Source organism: Leptopilina boulardi, unplaced genomic scaffold, assembly GCF_019393585.1.
Source record: "Leptopilina boulardi isolate dan_hultmark-lab unplaced genomic scaffold, ZJU_Lbou_2.1 LbouV2_191, whole genome shotgun sequence".
NCBI classification, from domain to species: Eukaryota; Metazoa; Arthropoda; class Insecta; order Hymenoptera; family Figitidae; genus Leptopilina; species Leptopilina boulardi.
Window position 1 is genome coordinate 291,255 of NW_026137742.1, and position 20,468 is coordinate 311,722.

At 29.2% G+C, this 20,468-nt stretch overlaps 3 protein-coding genes across 3 annotated transcripts in view; all 3 read left to right on the top strand.

Annotated features, from left to right (window-relative positions):
- The window catches only part of LOC127277933 (uncharacterized), a 31,297-nt gene extending 15,046 nt beyond the window's left edge, over positions 1-16,251 (top strand). Inside the window, exons 5-6 of the mRNA XM_051299381.1 lie at positions 5,215-5,276; positions 16,183-16,251. Of these exons, the coding sequence (XP_051155338.1) occupies positions 5,215-5,276; positions 16,183-16,251 (131 nt within the window). The remainder of the gene's footprint in view (positions 1-5,214; positions 5,277-16,182) is intronic.
- Positions 16,252-16,448: 197 nt separating this feature from the next.
- On the top strand, positions 16,449-17,729 carry LOC127277934 (uncharacterized). The gene has a single exon (XM_051299382.1). It carries the CDS (start codon positions 16,449-16,451, stop codon positions 17,727-17,729), a length of 1,281 nt encoding a protein of 426 aa, XP_051155339.1.
- A 435-nt stretch (positions 17,730-18,164) lies between these two features.
- Positions 18,165-20,246, top strand: LOC127277935 (uncharacterized). Its single transcript, XM_051299383.1, has one exon. The coding sequence runs from the start codon at positions 18,165-18,167 to the stop codon at positions 20,244-20,246; it is 2,082 nt and encodes a 693-aa protein (XP_051155340.1).
- The last annotated feature ends 222 nt before the right edge of the window (positions 20,247-20,468 follow it).

The window sequence follows — 20,468 nt, forward strand, 5'->3', positions numbered from 1 at the left end:
AAATTTTAATTTTAATATTTTTGAAGATTTGAACAGTTTTATAGTTGTTGAAAAAGCAGAGTGCGCACAATTTCGGACGGTAGTGTAGAAAAAAGTTTTTCTTTCTATACGTATCCTCGTTAGTAATTAATAAGCAGAAACTTAATCTCTGTTCTCTCGAAGGAGTGTTTCAATTTTTTGCCAAATGGTTTGTTGAAAAAAGTTTTTCAGGATCTTAATAAAATTTGGTATTCTACGGTTTTTGGGGTCGCTAATTACCAATTTGAAGTCAGTTTTTCAAAATTCAAAATGGCGGACAAGAATTAAAAAATTCATTCGATTCGCTCGAAAATTGTTACTCGGGGGGTTTCAGGGTTAGCAAATTTGATCATTTTTAAAAATAAGTTTTAGGAAAGTACGCCATTTTGAATTTAAAAAATTTGACTTTTATTTTTGTATTTACATTCAATCACTCCAAAATACTTTCTGTACCAAGTTTTGCAAAAATCCGTTATGATTTGATAAAGTTATTGAAGGTTTTAATTGTGTAATGCATTTTAATTTTTAACCTGTTTGATTTTTGTATTTATATATGATGCATTATTACATAATAGGTTTATTATCGTATTTTTTTTGAGTTTTTATATAAGTTTAACAATTGCAATACTTTAAATTTATTTTCCCTAAGATTTTTCTGAAATACAGTGGCGTTCGTATTTACCCCCATATTTTAGGAAAGTTGCAAAGTATCGAGGTAAATACGAACGCTAAGTTTCCTGCGATTGTAATTTATCAAAAATTTTTTCTACCCCATAAAATTGTTCTATGGAAGTAAAGTAACAACTTCATGCACCAGAATACCGGAAGTATTTTTTTTTTAAAGAAAAAACTTATGTTATTGTTGAAACTTACTAAAAGCGTTCGGATTTACCCCGGTTGACCCTAGTCAATTTTCTTCAATTTTTTTTGCACTTTAGTTGTTCAAATAATTATATTTTTTTAAAATAATGCAAAAACCAATATTTTTTTCTAAAAGTAAATCTATTCACCTTTCAAAATGTGATTGATATTTTTAAAATAGTCAAATTTTCGAAAAACTACATTTTTAAAAAAAAAAAAAATTTGGCAAATTTTTTTTTTTCGTTTTTGCAATTTTTTTAAAACTTTTTTATATTTTAACAAAAAATCAGTAAAACTATTGTTTTCCTTCCAAAAAAACCAATAAAAATCATTATATATAATTAGTTTTATGTCAAATAGAAACCTTTTTACACAAGTTTCAAGTTGGGAGTGTCTAGACACCCCAGTTACCCTTTAGAGGGTGAGGAAATTCATGTACTCCTTCTAGGGTTAAAGAAGGTTATAAAAAATGTAGTTTTTTAATAATATATGTTGTTAAATTTACATGCACTGAAAAAAAATTTTTTTGTTTCAAATAATCAATAATAATTTATGTATTAGAAAAAATACGATTTATGTGACTCAAATAATAATTATTTAATATAAATAAATATTTATGATAATAGTCAAGTTACTGAGTATTTGAATCAAATAAATCTTTTTACAGTGTCTATTTAATTTTCGTATTTGAATAAATAAAATCAGATACAAAAGAACTATATTCAATTATAAATTGTACAATTAAAAATTAGCTTACATATAATAATTAGGTTAAATAAATTTTAGACAATAGCTTATAAAAATATTTTATTATGTAAAGTTCTGAAAAAAATTCGATTATTTTATGATTCAAGTCAATAAAACAATTATATAATTATTTTTATAAAATATCTTTAAGTCACTTAGATCTCGAATAAACTTTAAGGGGAAAAAAAGTTTTAATCGTTTTACATTATAAAAAATGTCAGTAACAGTCAATTTTTAAATTTATTTCAAGGTTTTAAAAACAAGAAAATTATATACAATTGATTGTTAAGAATCATAAAAGAAAATATGTAAAAAAAATTGCCCATGAAAAATGATATAAATTGTCGAAGATGAATTTGTATAAATATTGTATGAGCTGCGGAATATTTTCTCTAAAATTTATTCAACCTATAATTATTATAAATGTGCTAATTTTTAATTGTACAATTTATAACTGAATCTAGTTTTTTCTTATCTGATTGTTATTAATTCGAATGCGAAAATTAATAACAAGTAAATTTAACAACACGTTATATTAAAAACCTTAATTTTTTATATCCTTTTTTACATTAAGTTGTTATTTAATATAATAATTACTTTTAAAACTTTAAATTAATTTTAAAATTAATTTGAAAAATATGCAACAGGTGCGCGTTTATCCCTGATGGGCGAAATATTGTAGTTAGAATTAGATTATTTCGGTCGATTTTTTTTATTATCACCTGACGGGCGAAATAATCTATTTTTTATTTCTCACGTCTTCTAAATCACATTTATTACGACAGGCGAAATAGCCACTTCACACAATCGTATCTATTTCGCACGTCGCGGGCGAAATATAAGAATGAAGTAGTTCGTCCGAGCGGGCGAAATAGATGCGCGCAGATATGTGAATTTCTAAGTTCATTGGTCGTAATAGAATACATAAATCAATTTATTCTACATCATAAAATGATATAATTATTAGATAATTATTTTATTTTTAAATATATTCATTCGAATTTGAAAAATTTGTCAGTAAAAAAATTTCACAATTTTTCGATGCTTGTAACATTTTCCTAAAAGCTTAAAAAATTTTGGGGTTTCGCACATATTTTTAAAGATTCCAGAAAAAAGTTACAAGCTTCTAAGAATTGTAAAATTGTTTGACTGAAAAAATTTTCGGGTGTACTTCCGAAGTAGGGGTACCTCCGATCTAAATGAAACTTGGTATACTAACGTATTTTGGTGCGCTGATTAAGAAAATGATAGTGAAAATTGGCGCAAATTTGATTATCATGGTAAAAACCATAAAAAAAACACCATAAAAAAATTGTTTTTTGCGATTATCTCGTAAAAAACGCAAAATTTCGAAAAAAGTTTTCGACAAAACTTGTAGATCTCAAATAAACACACATTTTATGTTTTATGCATTTTTTACAAAGTCATTATTTTTCGAGAAAAATCCAAAATACCAAAAACACCATGATAATGATAACATATACAACAGTCATGGTTAGACATATTATTTAACTCGTATATAGTATCATATTCACCATTACTCAGGATCCAACGAATTCAGCAAAATACTTTTGGCCATATCCACCCCCTCTCACCAAGGTTTCTTTAAAAAGAAAAGCGAGCAGTACCTTACGCGGTCGAAGGCCGTGTTTACTATTTTGCGTTCACCGCTGCTGTAGACTCTACCCCACAATTTCAGCAAAATACTTTCGGCCATATCCGCCCCCTCTCGCCAAGGTTTCTTTAAAAATGAAAGCGAGCAGTACCTTACTTACAACTACCAAATTCCTCTCTAATTACTATTTTTCCATCATTTTGTGGCGTTTTTGATCGTTTTTTGGATTTTTCTCGAAAAATAATGACTTTTGGTAAAAAATGAATACAACATAAAATATGTGTTATTTTGAGACCTACAACTTTTGTTTGAAACAATTTTTGAAATTTTGCGTTTTTTACGAGATAATTGCAAAAAACCATGATTTTATGGTGTTTTTTATGGTTTTTACCATGATAATCAAATTTGCGCCAATTTTCACTATCATTTTCGTAATCAGCGCACCAAAATATGTTAGTATAGCAAGTTTTATTAAAATCGGAGGTACCCCTACTTCGGAAGTATATCCAAATTTTCAAATTCGAATTAACATCTAAAAATAAAATAATGATAGGGTCAGTTGGGGTAAATGGGGACAAAATCGCAATATTTCACAAATTACGTAAGTTACTTTCTTTAAAAGGTAATATTTGCAGGTTTATTTTTTTTAAGTTGTTATTTACATTCCCAGGATTAATTTTATGCAGCAGAGAAAAATTTAGATAAGTTTTAAACGCATGAAACTGACTGTCTCCATTTAAACCAAAATTTAGAAAATTTCGTAAAATTTGGGGTCAATGAGGACAGCATAGTTTCTAATAAAATTTTAAGAAAAAAGTTACCATAAGTATATTAATGTATTAAGGGATGAAAAAACTTGAAAAAAATTTGTAGTAGATATATATATATAATAGTTGAACCAATTAAATTTTTTTTATTTCAGTATTTTGTCTCGCATTTGAAAAAAAAACTTAAAAATCATACCAAATTTTTTTTTATTCCTTATGTCTCCCATAACATAAATTCATTTGAATTTGTGATTTTTGTCAATTTGGTTAATAATAACATGCTGTCCCCATCTATTCTGAGTTTTCAAATTCTTAGGGTAAATGGGGACATCTTGTTATTATTAACCAAATTGACAAAAATGAAAAATTTAAGTGAATTTCTGTTATAGGAGTGATAAGGAATAAGAAAAAAATTTTGTAAGATTTTTAAGTCTGTTTTCTTTGAAATGCGAGACAAAATACTGAAACAGTTTGACTTGGATTTTCAAGTTTTTATATATTGAGCGATAGCTTGAATTATCTTGCTGCCAATTGTCAAGATAAAAGCTTGGCAATACTCAAAACCTCTTGCAGGTGATCTAAGGTCAAAATATTGACGTTGAACTTAATTTTAAATCTGTAAATTAAGCTCCAAATCCTCTTGTCCCCATTTACCCCTATAATAATTCCATCATTTTTTAATTGACTTATGTTTCCAGTAAATAAGAATATGTAATATTTGGCAGTTGTCGAATAATAATATTTTCAAAAAAAGTGCAACATTTAAGATTACCAAATCACGTCGTGAACCTCTTACTTTTAATAAATTATAATTTAAAACGAAATAAAATTTACACGGTAATATTATGACCAATGAACGTAGAAATTCACATAGTTTCACATAATATTAAAACTAGATTTTTTAAAAATATTCCAGCTGACACGCTCAGATGATTTTCAGTGGTTTGATGGAAATGCGCATTTTTTTATTTTTCATAAAAATTTTGAAAAAATAGAAATTAATAAAAATCTCACATGGAATGACAGATTAAAAAAACACAAATCAAAAACTTTCTCAGTATGATGAGAATTTTAAAACATTAAAAGTTAGTAATTTTAATTAATTTATTAACAACATCGTTTTTAAATTATTTTTATGGATGTAAAACATCTTCCTTGGTCACCTGTCAAATTCAATGTGTTTACTTTCATTCAACTGATACACAGTTGAATGGACAACTCCACCTAGCGGACGAAAAGGCGGCGCGACAGCAAGTCGTTGCGACATGGTAAGTAGTAAGTTACGACGTGGTAACTTATCACGTGGCGCTGATGTTGTATTCTTCATTTTTGATCGATTACCGACAGTATTCTCGCGTATTATATACAGTGAATTGTACATTTATTATTTATTTTACTATTTTTATATTAAAAACAGTAAAATATGTAATTATTTATACAAAATTAAATTAAATACATACTAATGTATAAGTATATAATAAGTCACGGTACCCTGGAACCAATCTCAACCCTCAACATTCTCCCTTTCAAAAATTCCTGTTGCAACTTGTTCGGGGTACCTCACTGAATATTTTTCAACAAGAAAAATCAAAATCCGTCGGGCGCTTTTTTTTAATTTCAATTTTTGTGATTTTAGCGCCAAATTAAAAAAAACTGGTTTTGATAATTATTTAAAGTAAAATTCAACTTCACATGGTCAAATTTTGTTCCAGAAATTATACAAAATCATAATTCCGGTAGAAATTTTTCTGTAGAATCGAAATCTGACATTGGCTTTCGAATTAAAAGCAGAGGAATCCCAGAAAATCCGGAAAACTGTAAATATTCTAAAAACAATCTCACCGTAGCGTCGTTTTTTCCAAATTGTCTGTTAAATTTTATAAAAATAAGAGCAATTTCAAAATTTATCGAAATTTCCCAATAAGTAACAGTTACATTTTCAAATTTACAAAACAAAATATTATAGAATGAACATTTTTTTGGCAGTGATTAAAATTTTGAATTTAAAAGTTAACAAAATCTAGGGTATGTTTACGACGTTTCTACACGGAAAGAAATTTAGTAGCAATATTTGATAAATCTGATAGGAAATTTTAGTATTCTCTTTTTCAAACGCGGAACATTTGGGTTTGATAACGAAAATCGGTATATTTTTACCAATAGTCTTTTTAGTAAATATATTCCAGAAATTGAAATTATTATTTCGTAAATTGATAAATTTATATGAAAATTTGGAAAGATTATTTCGAAATTTGTTAAAACTATTGGGATCTGACATTCGTACACATGCCATCTGGTGTTGAAAAATGTAACTAGTTTTGGATAACTGTTTGTGTCACTTGCAATTGTAGTTCCGCTGTCATTGTTAATTATTTTATCATTATGAATGAAGCTACATTTTTTACCGCGTGAGAAATCTTCCTGCAGAATTAAGTGTTCTGTGAGAGGCTGTGGCAGTACTGTAGCGAAAAATTTAAGCGTAATTTTCCATAAATTTCCGAAACCAAAACAACGAGTAGTGGATGTGAAAAATACGTTCGATAATTTTGAAAGTCGATCAATTAAAGGCCTGGAAAAATGCTTTAAAAATACACAGTATAAAGCCTTCTATGAGAGTATGTTATCTGCATTTCAAAAGAAGTGATTACATTTTGCCAGGTAAGTTTAAGATTTTAAAATTTGGAGGTTATATAATCTTTCATATTACCCGTGCATGTGAACATTTTGAAAGTTAATTTATCACTGTAAAAACGGATAAATAAATTTTTTTTTCACTTCTTGTTAACAGACTTTTGCAATGAAAAATGAAATATATACATTTATAAATTTTCATATAATTACATGAAATATAAAGGAAAATACAATACTTTTCTTGCACATGTATCGCTGGATTTGAGAAAATCATTTGTATAAAAATAAGATTTCTTTTATATTTTTATTCATGTTTGTAAATAGGAATTTAAATAGTAATTTTGTATTAAAAAAATTCACTTATACATTTATTAAATTAAGCAATATTTTTTAAACGATTTTGTTCTATTGCATCCCATGTTATTCCCATGTAAATTCACTAAAAGTGTTACCCAATTTACGCCATATTGCTTTAGGCCCCGCCCCCATGTCAGATCCCAATACTAAAAATTCGAAGTGGTTCAGTCGTGACAGATGACAACAGAAATACCAACAGATTCTACGCCAAAGTTTTATCTCTTTCTCATCTCGAGGATAGACGAGGATATGAACTTTTAAATGCACACACACACATACACCGCAATGTTTTACATCGATTGGCTTATTTTTATTCCTAACCTATACTAACGATAATACGTATAACATTCGCAGAATAACGCTTCATATACAAATTTACGCACATGTGAAAAACTGATGTGACCATTCTTATATACTAACCAGACATATTTTTCACCGCTTATGAGAAAGGTGAAATTATATCAAAACATGTTTAAAAATATAAATAAAAATCATTATTTATTGGGAAATAATTAAATATTTTATTATTTTTTGAAGAACAATTTTTTTTACTGATTTATTGTAAAATATTCGAAATTAATTATATAAAAGAAATTCAGGTCTGTATCAAGATAATAGTAAAAAGGGGCTTGTCTAAAGAGCTTCGTCAGTCTTCGTTACCACTCGGTGAGGATCGGGCAATTCCGAACGTTCAACTTCGGCAAATTTCGTCGAATCTCGTTAACTTTGATATTTCTTTTTCAATTTTCATATCGAATATATCAAAATATAAAATAATTATATCATTTTATACAATTCTAATTACGAAATTTGAAATATTTGGTTAGAAAAATTGATAAAGAACTTATTAAAATTTGACATTTGAGAGATTCTTTTTCAATCGCCCCAGCCCAAAAAGTCAATGTTCTGGGATTGGCTTCATACTTTGGTAAATTGTTGTCCTATATGATAGTAATAAATCCCTAAAATATAAATTAATTAAAAAAATATTTGTAGAAAGTAGAGGGGGTTGAAGTTTTGACGTTAAGGGTAACATTGTCATTTTCAAATCCGTTTAACTATGACAAAAGTTAATGGATTTTAATTTATCTATAATGAATTTTATTGCATTTTTCACGTACTTTTCAAAAATGTATGTGAAATTTAAAAAAAAAAATTTTTAACCCCTTTTTTGTCAAAATCAACCCTTATTTTTCGATTTTCACCCCTTCGGGTATTTTTTTTTTTTTTTTTACTTTCATTGGAAAGCTGAGGTTTTTTCCGATGAGCTATGTAAATATGAAAATGGGACAACAATAATTTTGTGAGAAACAGAATATTAAAGTAGGCGGTGCCGATAAGGGTGCCGTTAAGGGTAACATTGTCATTTTCAAATCTGTATAACTATGACAAAAGTTAATGGATTTTAATTTATCTATAATGAATTTTATTGCATTTTTCACGTACTTTTCAAAAATGTATACAAAATTTAAAAAAAAAAATTTTGACCCCTTTTTTTTCAAAATCAACCCTTATTTTTCGATTTTCACCCCTTCGGGAATTTTTTTTTGTTTTTTTTTTATTTTCATTGGAAAGCTGAGGTTTTTTCCCATGAGCTACGTAAATATGAAAATGGGACAACAATAATTTTGTGAGAAACATAATATTAAATTAGGCGGTGCCTATCTAAATCCTCAAATATGATCTCCAGGTACACCCCTTATCGGCACCGCCTACTTTAATATTCTGTTACTCACAAAATTATTGTTGTCCCATTTTCATATTTACATAGCTCATCGGAAAAAACCTCAGCTTTCCAATGAAAGTAAAAAAAAAAAAAAAAATACCCGAAGGGGTGAAAATCGAAAAATAAGGGTTGATTTTGACAAAAAAGGGGTTAAAAATTTTTTTTTTTAAATTTCACATACATTTTTGAAAAGTACGTGAAAAATGCAATAAAATTCATTATAGATAAATTAAAATCCATTAACTTTTGTCATAGTTAAACGGATTTGAAAATGACAATGTTACCCTTAACGTCAAAACTTCAACCCCCTCTACTTTCTACAAATATTTTTTTAATTAATTTATATTTTAGGGATTTATTACTATCATATAGGACAACAATTTACCAAAGTATGAAGCCAATCCCAGAACATTGACTTTTTGGGCTGGGGCGATTGAAAAAGAATCTCTCATTTTTGTGTTTCAATAAAAAGATTTCAGATTTCGTAAATATTATATCAAATTTTCTTTCCAACTATATTAAATATTCTTATTTTAATCTCAATCATTCTTAAAAATAGTATCGAAAATCGTTATCATGCCAAAATGTTCCGCAATTGTAACCAAATATACTAAAAAGTAACACCATAATATCAAATATTGCTACAAACTTTCTTTCCGTGTACTGATTTTAAATTTTCTGATTCAAATTTGCTTTCTGTTATTAAATATGTAAATATATAAACAATTTTTAATTCGTTTCTAGTCTGTTTTTTTCCCAAGAAATTTGCGCCTGCGCCAATTAATCTTGGCTTTTTCACAAAGAACAATTGAGTAGCTGCCTGCAATAACTCGCCGAGCGCTTGGCCGATCGCTCTAACGCCAGTCAAACGTTCAAAAACGTGAAAAAAATGAAAAATCAAAATTTTGATTTTTGAAAAGTGCAATCTTGTAGGACATAAGATGGCGCATCTTTTTTTCCTTTGAGTTTTTTTTGTAGATCAAAAAATAGAGTTAATATATGCAAAACACTTAAAAATTTTATTTCACAAATTTCATTCAATTTTTAAACATAAATCTTAGTATCTTTGACAAATTTCAATAAATCTTATTGAAAATTAATATACATACGTATTTAGGTCCATAGAAGACGACAACATAATCAAAAATATTAAAATCATCAATTGTTTATTTATAATTAATTGTAAATGAAGACTTGTCAATAATAATGTTTACTTACCTTTGACGACATAAAGTGTGTGGGGAACTTCAGAGTTGAAGAAACTTCCAGTGAGACATTTGTTTACCATAATGTAAGGAAGTTTTTTGTAAAATATAAAAACAATTTATCAACAACTTTAGAAAATATAGAACGTTTAAGAAAACATGCGCGACGCGCTAGCGAGTCTCCGCGCGGAGAATTGCACACAAGAGTTAAGAAGGACGTTATGTTATGTTCTGATATATTATGTTTTGAAAATGGAGCCAACATACTATCACTGTTGATATGTAACAATACACTAATTTCTTAAAAAAATGAAGAAACAGAAAATAAAGATATACCTTAATATTAATTATTAAAAAACTTATTTGCAAACTGCACAAACAGTACATACAAGCACCAAAATATTTTAAAACTATTGATTATTTAGTAAATATTAAAAAAACAGTTGTTCAAATTTAATTTGCATTTTCATATAATTAACACATATTTTATTTGAAAAACATTTCTAAGAATGTAGTGACAATATTTGTTTCTGTATTTTCGGTCCTCTACAACTCTTGTTTGCAATTCTCCGCGCGGAGACTCGCTAGCGCGTCGCGCATGTTTTCTTAAACGTTCTATATTTTCTAAAGTTGTTGATAAATTGTTTTTATATTTTACAAAAAACTTCCTTACATTATGATAAACAAATGTCTCACTGGAAGTTTCTTCAACTCTGAAGTTCCCCACACACTTTATGTCGTCAAAGGTAAGTAAACATTATTATTGACAAGTCTTCATTTACAATTAATTATAAATAAACAATTGATGATTTTAATATTTTTGATTATGTTGTCGTCTTCTATGGACCTAAATACGTATGTATATTAATTTTCAATAAGATTTATTGAAATTTGTCAAAGATACTAAGATTTATGTTTAAAAATTGAATGAAATTTGTGAAATAAAATTTTTAAGTGTTTTGCATATATTAACTCTATTTTTTGATCTACAAAAAAAACTCAAAGGAAAAAAAGATGCGCCATCTTATGTCCTACAAGATTGCACTTTTCAAAAATCAAAATTTTGATTTTTCATTTTTTTCACGTTTTTGAACGTTTGACTGGCGTTAGAGCGATCGGCCAAGCGCTCGGCGAGTTATTGCAGGCAGCTACTCAATTTGTATATTTCGAAAACCAACGCAGCAGTTTTGTGGAATTTACCACTGCTGTTTGTAGATGGCGTAAGGAATTCTGTGTTTAATACAGAAAAAAAATTTCGACACAGAAAACTTGAAAAAAACGACAGTGAGATTGCTTTTAGAATATTTACAGTTTTCCGGATTTTTTGGGATTCCTCTGCTTTAAATTCGAAAGCCAATGTCAGATTTCGATTCTACAGAAAAATTTCTACCGGAATTATGATTTTGTATAATTTCTGGAACAAAATTTGACCATGTGAAGTTGAATTTTACTTTAAATAATTATAAAAACCAGTTTTTTTTAATTTAGCGCTAAAATCACAAAAATTGAAATTAAAAAAAAGCGCCCTACGGATTTTGATTTTTCTTGTTGAAAAATATTCAGTGAGGTACCCCGAACAAGTTGCAACAGGAATTTTTGAAAGGGAGAATGTTGAGGGTTGAGATTGGTTCCAGGGTACCGTGAAGTGTAGTGCCTATTTTTATTATTTTACGTGTTATTATACTCATTTTCTAACCAACACTGAATGAACACTGAAATCTCACTGATTTCATTTATTTAATTTTATAATAAATAATTGTTATTTTTCAATAAAAATAACAATATTTAATCATTAATACATCTAAAATCAGATACAATTGAGATAGATGGGTTTTTTATTCATTTCATGTTTTTATTAGCAGGTCACAGGGTCGGCGTCGTTTTTGGAAATTTGTTAACTTAATATAATAGAAGATGTTTCGTTTTAAAATAAGAAATATTAAAATTATTAAGTTAAAAACAATTGATTTCAGTGACACTTAAAAATAGGTTCCTAACTAAAAACTTAAAAAACAACAATAAATAGTTTAAAAAACCATAAAAAATTGAAAAAAAATTGTTTATATGTAACTACCCAGTAAAAAAAAATAATTGAGAGTAAGGAAAAATAATTGGGATTTAGCTTACTTTGTATTCGGTTTGGCGTCTAAACCGTGTAGGGACGTTACGACCAATTATTTTTTCTTACCCTGAATTCTTTTCAATTTCAATTTCATTTATTAACGGGACATGCCCTTTCGTACAAAAGTACTCCTAAATTCTAATAGTTACGTAAGTAACAATACAAAATATAAAATATTAACTAAATCTAGGTAGGCGCTATAATGGTTAAAGTTCAGTATAAGTTTATACAGTAAAGAATAACATAAATCAAATCAAAGGAGAAGATTAATTTTGATAAATTGAATCTGCTTTACCATTATATCAATTAATTTCAAAAATAATTGTTTTTGTTCAATAATACTGATTTTCTCTAAATCACAATGTCTACATTCCTTAAATCACTTTCATAGATAGAAATAAAATAAGTTTATCTCAAGGAAGGGACACAACCTTGGGCACCAAGTGGGGAAATCACTATAGATTCTCCTTACACGCATCTATTTGGACTGTAAGAGTCGATGTGCGATTTCTAGGGGGGATTTTAATTATGGTAGGGATTCCACGCCAGTAGACCATTGACACATTCATTTCTCCGTCTAATCGACGGGTCTCTAGTTCCTCCCTCACTCTCTTAATCTCCTCCCTCTGCATAACCGTCCTGTCATTCGACATCCAAAGATCTTCCAACTCCCTTGAACGTGTTGAGTCTCTTTTGACACTTACAAATTTTTTTAGAATTACTTGTGCTTGTTACTTGTGTTTTTTGAATTACTTTTCACCTGGATTGTTTGAATTGATGTTTGTTGATCAACGTATGCATTACAAATGAATAGAATGCATGTTCCGAAGTATCAAAATGCCGATTTGGAATAAGAAATGTAAAATTTTATGAAAAAGACAAAATGTGAAATATGACTGATTTATCGACAATTTTATCATGTGAGTAGTGCTCGTATGGTACATTTATCATATGAACACTACTCACATGGTAAAATTGTCGATAAATCTGTCATATTTCACATTTTGTCGTTTTCATAAAATTTCACATTTCTTATTCCAAATCGGCATTTTGACACTTTGGAACATGCATTCTATTCATTTGTATTGCAAATTTTGATCAACAAACATCAATTTAAACAATCCAGATGAAAAGAATTCAGGGTAAGAAAAAATAATTGGCCGTAACGTCCCTACACGGTTTAGACGCCAAACTGAATACAAAGTAAGCTAACTCCCAATTATTTTTCCTTACTCTCAATTATTTTTTTTTTACTGGGTATTTAAAAATAGAATAATTTTAAAGGTATATATCCAAAAATTCGTAATAAATTGCATAAAATTGCAAAATAACCCTTTTTCGGGTTAAAATTAAAAAAACATGTTACAAAAAAAGTATGTAAGATTTTCTTAAAGCATATGGCAAAGTATTTTGATTTATTTGAAAATAAGTGAAAATAGATTTTCCAAGGACGGTGTCGAGATCACGAGGGCGGAATCGTTTTTGGAATTTTGTTAACTTAATATAATAGAAGATGTTTCGTTTTAAAATAAGAAAGGTTAAAATTATTAAGTTAAAATGAATTTATTTCAATGACACTTAAAAATAGGCACAATATTATAGGTTCCTAACTAAAAATTTAAAAAACAACAGTAAATAATTTTAAAAAACCATAAAAAATTGAAAAAAATTGTTTATAAGTAACTTTTTAAAAATAGAGTAATTTTAACGGTATATATTGAAAAATTCGTAAAAAATTGCATAAAATTGCAAAATAACCCTTTTTCAGGATGAACATGCAAAATAACCCTTTTTCGGGTTAAAATTAAAAAAACAGGTTACAAAAAAAAGTAAGTAAGATTTTCTAAAAGCATGTGGCAAAGTATTTTGATTTATTTGAAAATAAGTAAAAATAGATTTTCCAAGGACGGTGTCAAGGTCACGGGGTCGGCGTCGTTTTTGGAAATTTGTTAACTTAATATAATAGAAGATGTTTCGTTTTAAAATAAGAAATATTAAAATTGTTAAGTTAAAAACAATTGATTTCAGTGACACTTAAAAATAGGCACAATATTAAAGGTTCCTAACTAAAAATTTAAAAAAAACAGTAAATAAATAAAAAAAAATTGAAAAAATGGTTTATATGTAACTTTTTAAAAATAGAGTAATTTTAAAGGTATATATCCAAAAATTCGTAATAAATTGTATAAAATTGCAAAATAACCCTTTTTCGGGTTAAAAAGTTGAAAAAAATTGTTTATATGTAACTACTTAAGAATAGAATAATTTTAAGGGTATGTATCCAAAAAATCGTAATAAATTGCATAAAATTGCAAAATAACCCTTTTTTGGGATGAACATGCAAAATAACCCTTTTTCGGGTTAAAATTAAAAAAAGATGTTACAAAAAAAAGTAAGTAAGATTTTCTATAAGCATATGGCAAAGTATTTTGATTTATTTGAAAATATGTGATAATAGATTTTCCAAGGACGGTGTCAAGGTCACGGGGTCGGCGTCCTTTTTGGAAATTTGTTAACTTAATATAATAGAAGATGTTTCGTTTTAAAATAAGAAATGTTAAAATTATTAAGTTAAAAACAATTGATTTCAATGACACTTAAAATTAGGCACAATATTATAGGTTCCTAACTAAAAATTTAAAAAACAACAGTAAATAATTAAAAAAAACCATAAAAAATTGGAAAAAATGGTTTATATGTAACTTTTTAAAAATAGAGTAATTTTAAAGGTATATATTGAAAAATTTGTAAAAAATTGCATAAAATTGCAAAATAACCCTTTTTTGGGATGAACATGCAAAATAACCCTTTTTCGGGTTAAAATTAAAAAAAGATGTTACAAAAAAAAGTAAGTAAGATTTTCTATAAGCATATGGCAAAGTATTTTGATTTATTTGAAAATAAGTGAAAATAGATTTTCCAAGGACGGTGTCAAGGTCACGGGGTTGGCGTCGTTTTTGGAAATTTGTTAACTTAATATAATAGAAGATGTTTCGTTTTAAAATAAGAAATTTTAAAATTATTAAGTTAAAAACAATTGATTTCAATGACACTTAAAATTAGGCACAATATTATAGGTTCCTAACTAAAAATTTAAAAAACAACAGTAAATAATTTAAAAAAACCATAAAAAATTGGAAAAAATGGTTTATATGTAACTTTTTAAAAATAGAGTAATTTTAAAGGTATATATTGAAAAATTCGTAAAAAATTGTGTTCAGTGTCAATTCTTAAACTGAGCTACAAATAAAATCTTAAAACTTATTTTTTTTGTTATCTCAAATGACACATCTGCTATTTTATTATTTTCTATCATTTAGTGCGAAATATACTAAAAGTAATTTGAAATTGTCAAGAAACTAGCCGGGTACGAACCCAGGTAGACTCACAGTACTCAAACCGGGCTCTTAATCCCTTTATGACTCTTTACCTCGACATCTTAGCAGATGAGTCCAATAAAATCAAATGTGTTTTTTTTCTTAAACATACCATCTTCAAAATTTTTCTCATCTTTCTTAAAAATATATACATTGTTGCCAAATATATAAATTGTAAACAACGTTGCCAAATTTTTCTATCCAACCTTTTGAAGCATTTTTCAAGGTTTTTGGATCAGTTATCTGTCTACCTCTGAGAGAGCACGTCGCTAAGTGTAAGCTCTACTCATTAATTGCAATTGAAATCTTTTAAATTCAAACATTTAATCTGAACACTTATTAAAAAACTAAACATTTTATTAAAAAAAACTAATTCTGACTTTCCATAATAATTATCAATTAAAAATAAATTAAAGTTTAAGTGAACTGTGCCTTTTTTTATTCCTTTCCTTAAACCAACAGATTGAGTTGCTCACGAATTCTAATCGTCAGCAATAGCTCTCGAACACTTTGACGTACTAAACAAGTATATTCAGATTTACAACCTGAAGAAGGGTTAACTTCCAATTTCATTAAAAATAAAGGTAGTGACTATCGCGTCAAATAACGAGACATTTTCATGGTCCTTCGAGCCGGATTTGGACAAAAGATCAGTGAAGTGATTTTTCTTTTGCTACAAATACGCAATAGAAGTTCGGAATACAGTTAATTAAGTGACTTTCTTTTGTTAAAAATAACAAATTGAATGTGTGACAGATAACTCAAGGTAATACACACAGTGTTTCTCAAATTAACTATTCTTGTGAGGAAGATATACTGCTGTGACTAAAGGACAATACTAATAATTGGAGCACCTGCAGTCAAGGGGTTAAGAAGTAGCTGAGACTGGGATATCGCCATCCACCTACCAACCATTATCAAGGACCAGCAAAAGGTAAGCTCATCATCTTGTTTGGAATTGTCAATCCTTTTTTATTTCTAATTATTTCTCCCTCTTTCCTCTCGATCTCGATAAATAAAAAATGGTCGAATTAGACGAAACACAAAAGGCTAGACGAAACAGCTTGGTTCAAAATCGTGCAAATTTGAAGCGTAGAATCACAAAATTATCAAATTATCTCAAAGAAGGAGGTGTCTATGCAAACGCGGAACACGCGGATCGTCACATGTCCATTATAGATTTTGAATTAACAAAATTAGTACAAATTCAAATGGAACTCATTCAATTAGAGCCAGGAAAAAATCATGAAGAAGAGGAAGAAAATATTTACTTCGACTATGAAGAAATTAAAGTTTTAATTAGAAGACTTAAAGAACCTAATCTTGAAGTAGAAATGCGAAATCGCGCATCCGTGAACTCTAGGTCGGGCTCGGTTTATTCACATTCAGCACCTTCAGATTACCTATCGTCACTTCCGAAAATCGAAGCAAAAAGATTTGATGGAACTTTAGAAAATTGGCGAATGTACCGTGACTGGTTTATTCAAACCATTCACAATCGCGAGAACTTAACAGACGCTCAACGGTTAGATTATTTGAAAAGAACCCTCACAGGCGAAGCAGAAAAAACAATAAGCGCGTTTCAACCATCAGACGAGAATTATGCCGTTGAATGGAAATTATTAGAATCCACCTATGATATTGAATATGTCCTTATTTTTCGTCACTGCGATCTACTTTTGGAAACTCCTATAATGAAAAGAAGCTCCGCCGACGAAATTCGAAAATTGACGAACCATATTCAAACTCAATTACTTGCCATGAAAGCATTTGGTGAAAAAATTGAAAATTGGAACACTATCATATCACGTGTCATTTTACGCAGTTTAGATAAAGAGACCGAAAGAGAATGGAATCGCTCGAAACAAGGAAACAAGGTTCCTAATTATGAGGATATTTTGAGTTTTTTGAGAGAGCAAGCGACGCGTCTTACATTTATTAAACCAGCAATGACTAATTTTAATAATAATTCGACGAATAATTCGAATGGTAAACCAAAAAATACAAATAATAAGAATAGAGGTCCTGAAAATACCCACTCATTTCTTACTTCAACTGATGAAAAACAATGTGTTATTTGTAATGGAAATCATTTAATAGATAAATGCGATAAATTTCTTGCATTAAACACCCCAGATCGAATTCAAGCAGCAAGAAAGGTTCGTCTTTGCTTGAATTGTTTTCAAAATGATCATAGAACACGTTTCTGTAAGGCTTCTCATTGTTCGATTTGTAAGGGGAGACATAACGATCTCGTGCATCTAACTGAAGAACAACTTCAATCTAGACAATCTTCATCTTGACTATTGTCAAATTCACCCTCTATTATACCTGTCGTTACAACTCTTGTTGCCACTTTACCATCCAGAGATATTATAATTACTGCTGTTATCACTGTCCTTGATTCAAATCTAAAACCGATTCGTTGCCGTACGATTTTGGACACTGGATCCAGCTCAAACTTCATTACTGAAAATCTTGCTAGAAAATTGAATTTACCTCTCAAAAAACTAGAACTTTGTATTGAAGGAATGGCTAACTCTCAATCCAAGACCAATTTTTTGACCACCGCGACAATCAACTCGAGACTCAACAAATATTCAAAAACATTGAATTTTTTAACTGTTCCCAAAATTGGAAATTTATTTCCCAATGAACAAATCAATCGGGATCAATTTGATATTCCAAAGAGTTTACAATTAGCAGATCCAAAATTTTATCAGCCTGCCCCTGTAGATATGCTTTTAAGCGTAGGTACAACTCTGTCTTTAATTTGTCAAGGTCAAATCAGATTGAATGAATCAAATAACTATGATATGATATTGCAAGAAACACGCCTTGGATGGATCATCGGTGGAAGTATACTATCTGATTCAACAAACAATGAGAGATCTCTATTACAAAATCAGCTAACAGGAATAGAAAGAAAATTAAAAAATTTTTGGGAAATGGATGACGTCTTTACTACTAAAATTTTATCTAAAGAAGAACAAACCTGTGAAGAACATTTTATCAAAAATGTTAATCGAAATGAAGACAATCAGTTTTTTATTGCCTTACCTTTTAATGAAAAGGTAAAATATTTAGGAAATTCAAAACAATCAGCTCTCAATCGATTCAAAACTCTTCTCCGAAAATTCAAGCGCAATCCAATGATTGAAGAAAAATATTCAACCGTAATGCAAGAATATATTGATCTCGGTCACATGACCGCAATCGATGAGAACTTTCAAGAAGAAGAAGGTTTCTACTTGCCACATCACGCTGTCATAAAAGATTCCAGCCTCACTACAAAAATGAGAGTTGTTTTCGATGGATCGGCAAAGGACGAAAATGGTCTCTCTCTCAATGACACTCTGATGACCGGACCTACAATTCAACAGGATATATGTTCACTACTAATTCGCTTCCTCACTCATCAATTCGTTTTGACCGGTGACATAGAAAAAATGTATCGGCAATTTTGGGTCAGAGAAGAAGACAGAAAATATCAAAAGATCTGGTGGAAAGATGCCAATGGTAAAGAAAAAATCTTTCATCTAAATACAGTCACATTTGGGTTATCTGCCGCTCCATTTTTAGCCATTCGTTGTCTACACCAATTAGCTGACGACTTTAACAACGAATTTCCAGAAGCTGCAAAGGTGATTAAAGAAGACATATACGTCGATGATTTACTAACAGGCACTGATGAATTCGAATCAGCATTGAATCTCCGAAACGACGTAATAGAATTGTTAAAAAAGGGACAATTAAATATGCGACAATGGGCCTCCAACGACCCTCGACTCTTGGAAGGACTACCTGAAAGTAATGTGAATGTTAAAATGAAATTTTCCGAAGATTCAACAATTAAAACTTTGGGCCTATATTGGAAATCAAATACAGACGAGATTGCATATACCATTCTTCCTATAGCAACAAATGTTAAAATGACTAAGCGAATAATGTTGTCAGAAGTAGCGAAAATATTTGACCCGCTCGGATTCTTGGGTCCAGTGATAATAAAAGGAAGAATGATTCTACATCGTTTGTGGTTAGAAAAACTTGATTGGGACGATGCCGTACCTCTGAGTATTTTTACAGATTGGAAAAAATACTCCAGTCAATTAATTGAACTAAATAACATTTCTTTTGAAAGGAAGGTGATTATTTCAGAAGCAAGGGATATTCAACTTCACGGGTTCTGCGACGCAAGTGAAAAAGGATATGGTGCATGTATTTATATTCGCTCCACGAATATTCACGGAAAAATTCAAACACGTTTACTCTGTTCAAAGGCCCGTGTAGCACCAATAAAAACCACTTCCTTACCTCGTCTAGAATTATGTTCAGCATCTTTGTTATCAGATTTATTCACGTCAGTTCAACAGGCCATAAAACATCAAATTAATCGAATAATTTTTTGGTCAGATTCAATGATCGCTCTTCATTGGATTAAAACTCCACCACATAAATTATTGGTATTTGTGGGAAACAGAGTCTCAAACATACAACAGAAAACTGAAAATAGTGAATGGCGACATGTGAGATCAACTGACAATCCTGCTGATCATCTTCCCCGAGGATTGTATCCAAAGGAATTCATAGAAGATTCAAACTGGAAAAATGGTCCAATTTGGCTCAGTCAAGATGAATCCACTTGGCCAATCAGTGAACTAACTGTTTTACCAGAAATCCCAGAATTACGAAAAACACAATGTCTTATCTCTAACTCGAAAGGAAATTCTGAAACTGAAACTGTTATCAAGGAAAACAATACGGAATGTGTTGAAAATGAAGTACCATGGATCTTAAAATTTTCATCGATTGGTTTTTAAGAAAATTATTCGCGTTCGGTCTACGCTTCAAGAATAAAAATAATGGTCCACTTTCTGCCAACGAATTATTATCAGCAAATGAAAAAATCATAAAATTGGTACAAGAATCAACATTCTCTGAGGAAATCAAGGAACTGAAGAGAAGGGAATGTTTATCACCAAATCATAAATGGAAAAGACTGAACCCTTTTCTCGACGAAAACAGCCTAGTAAGAGTAGGTG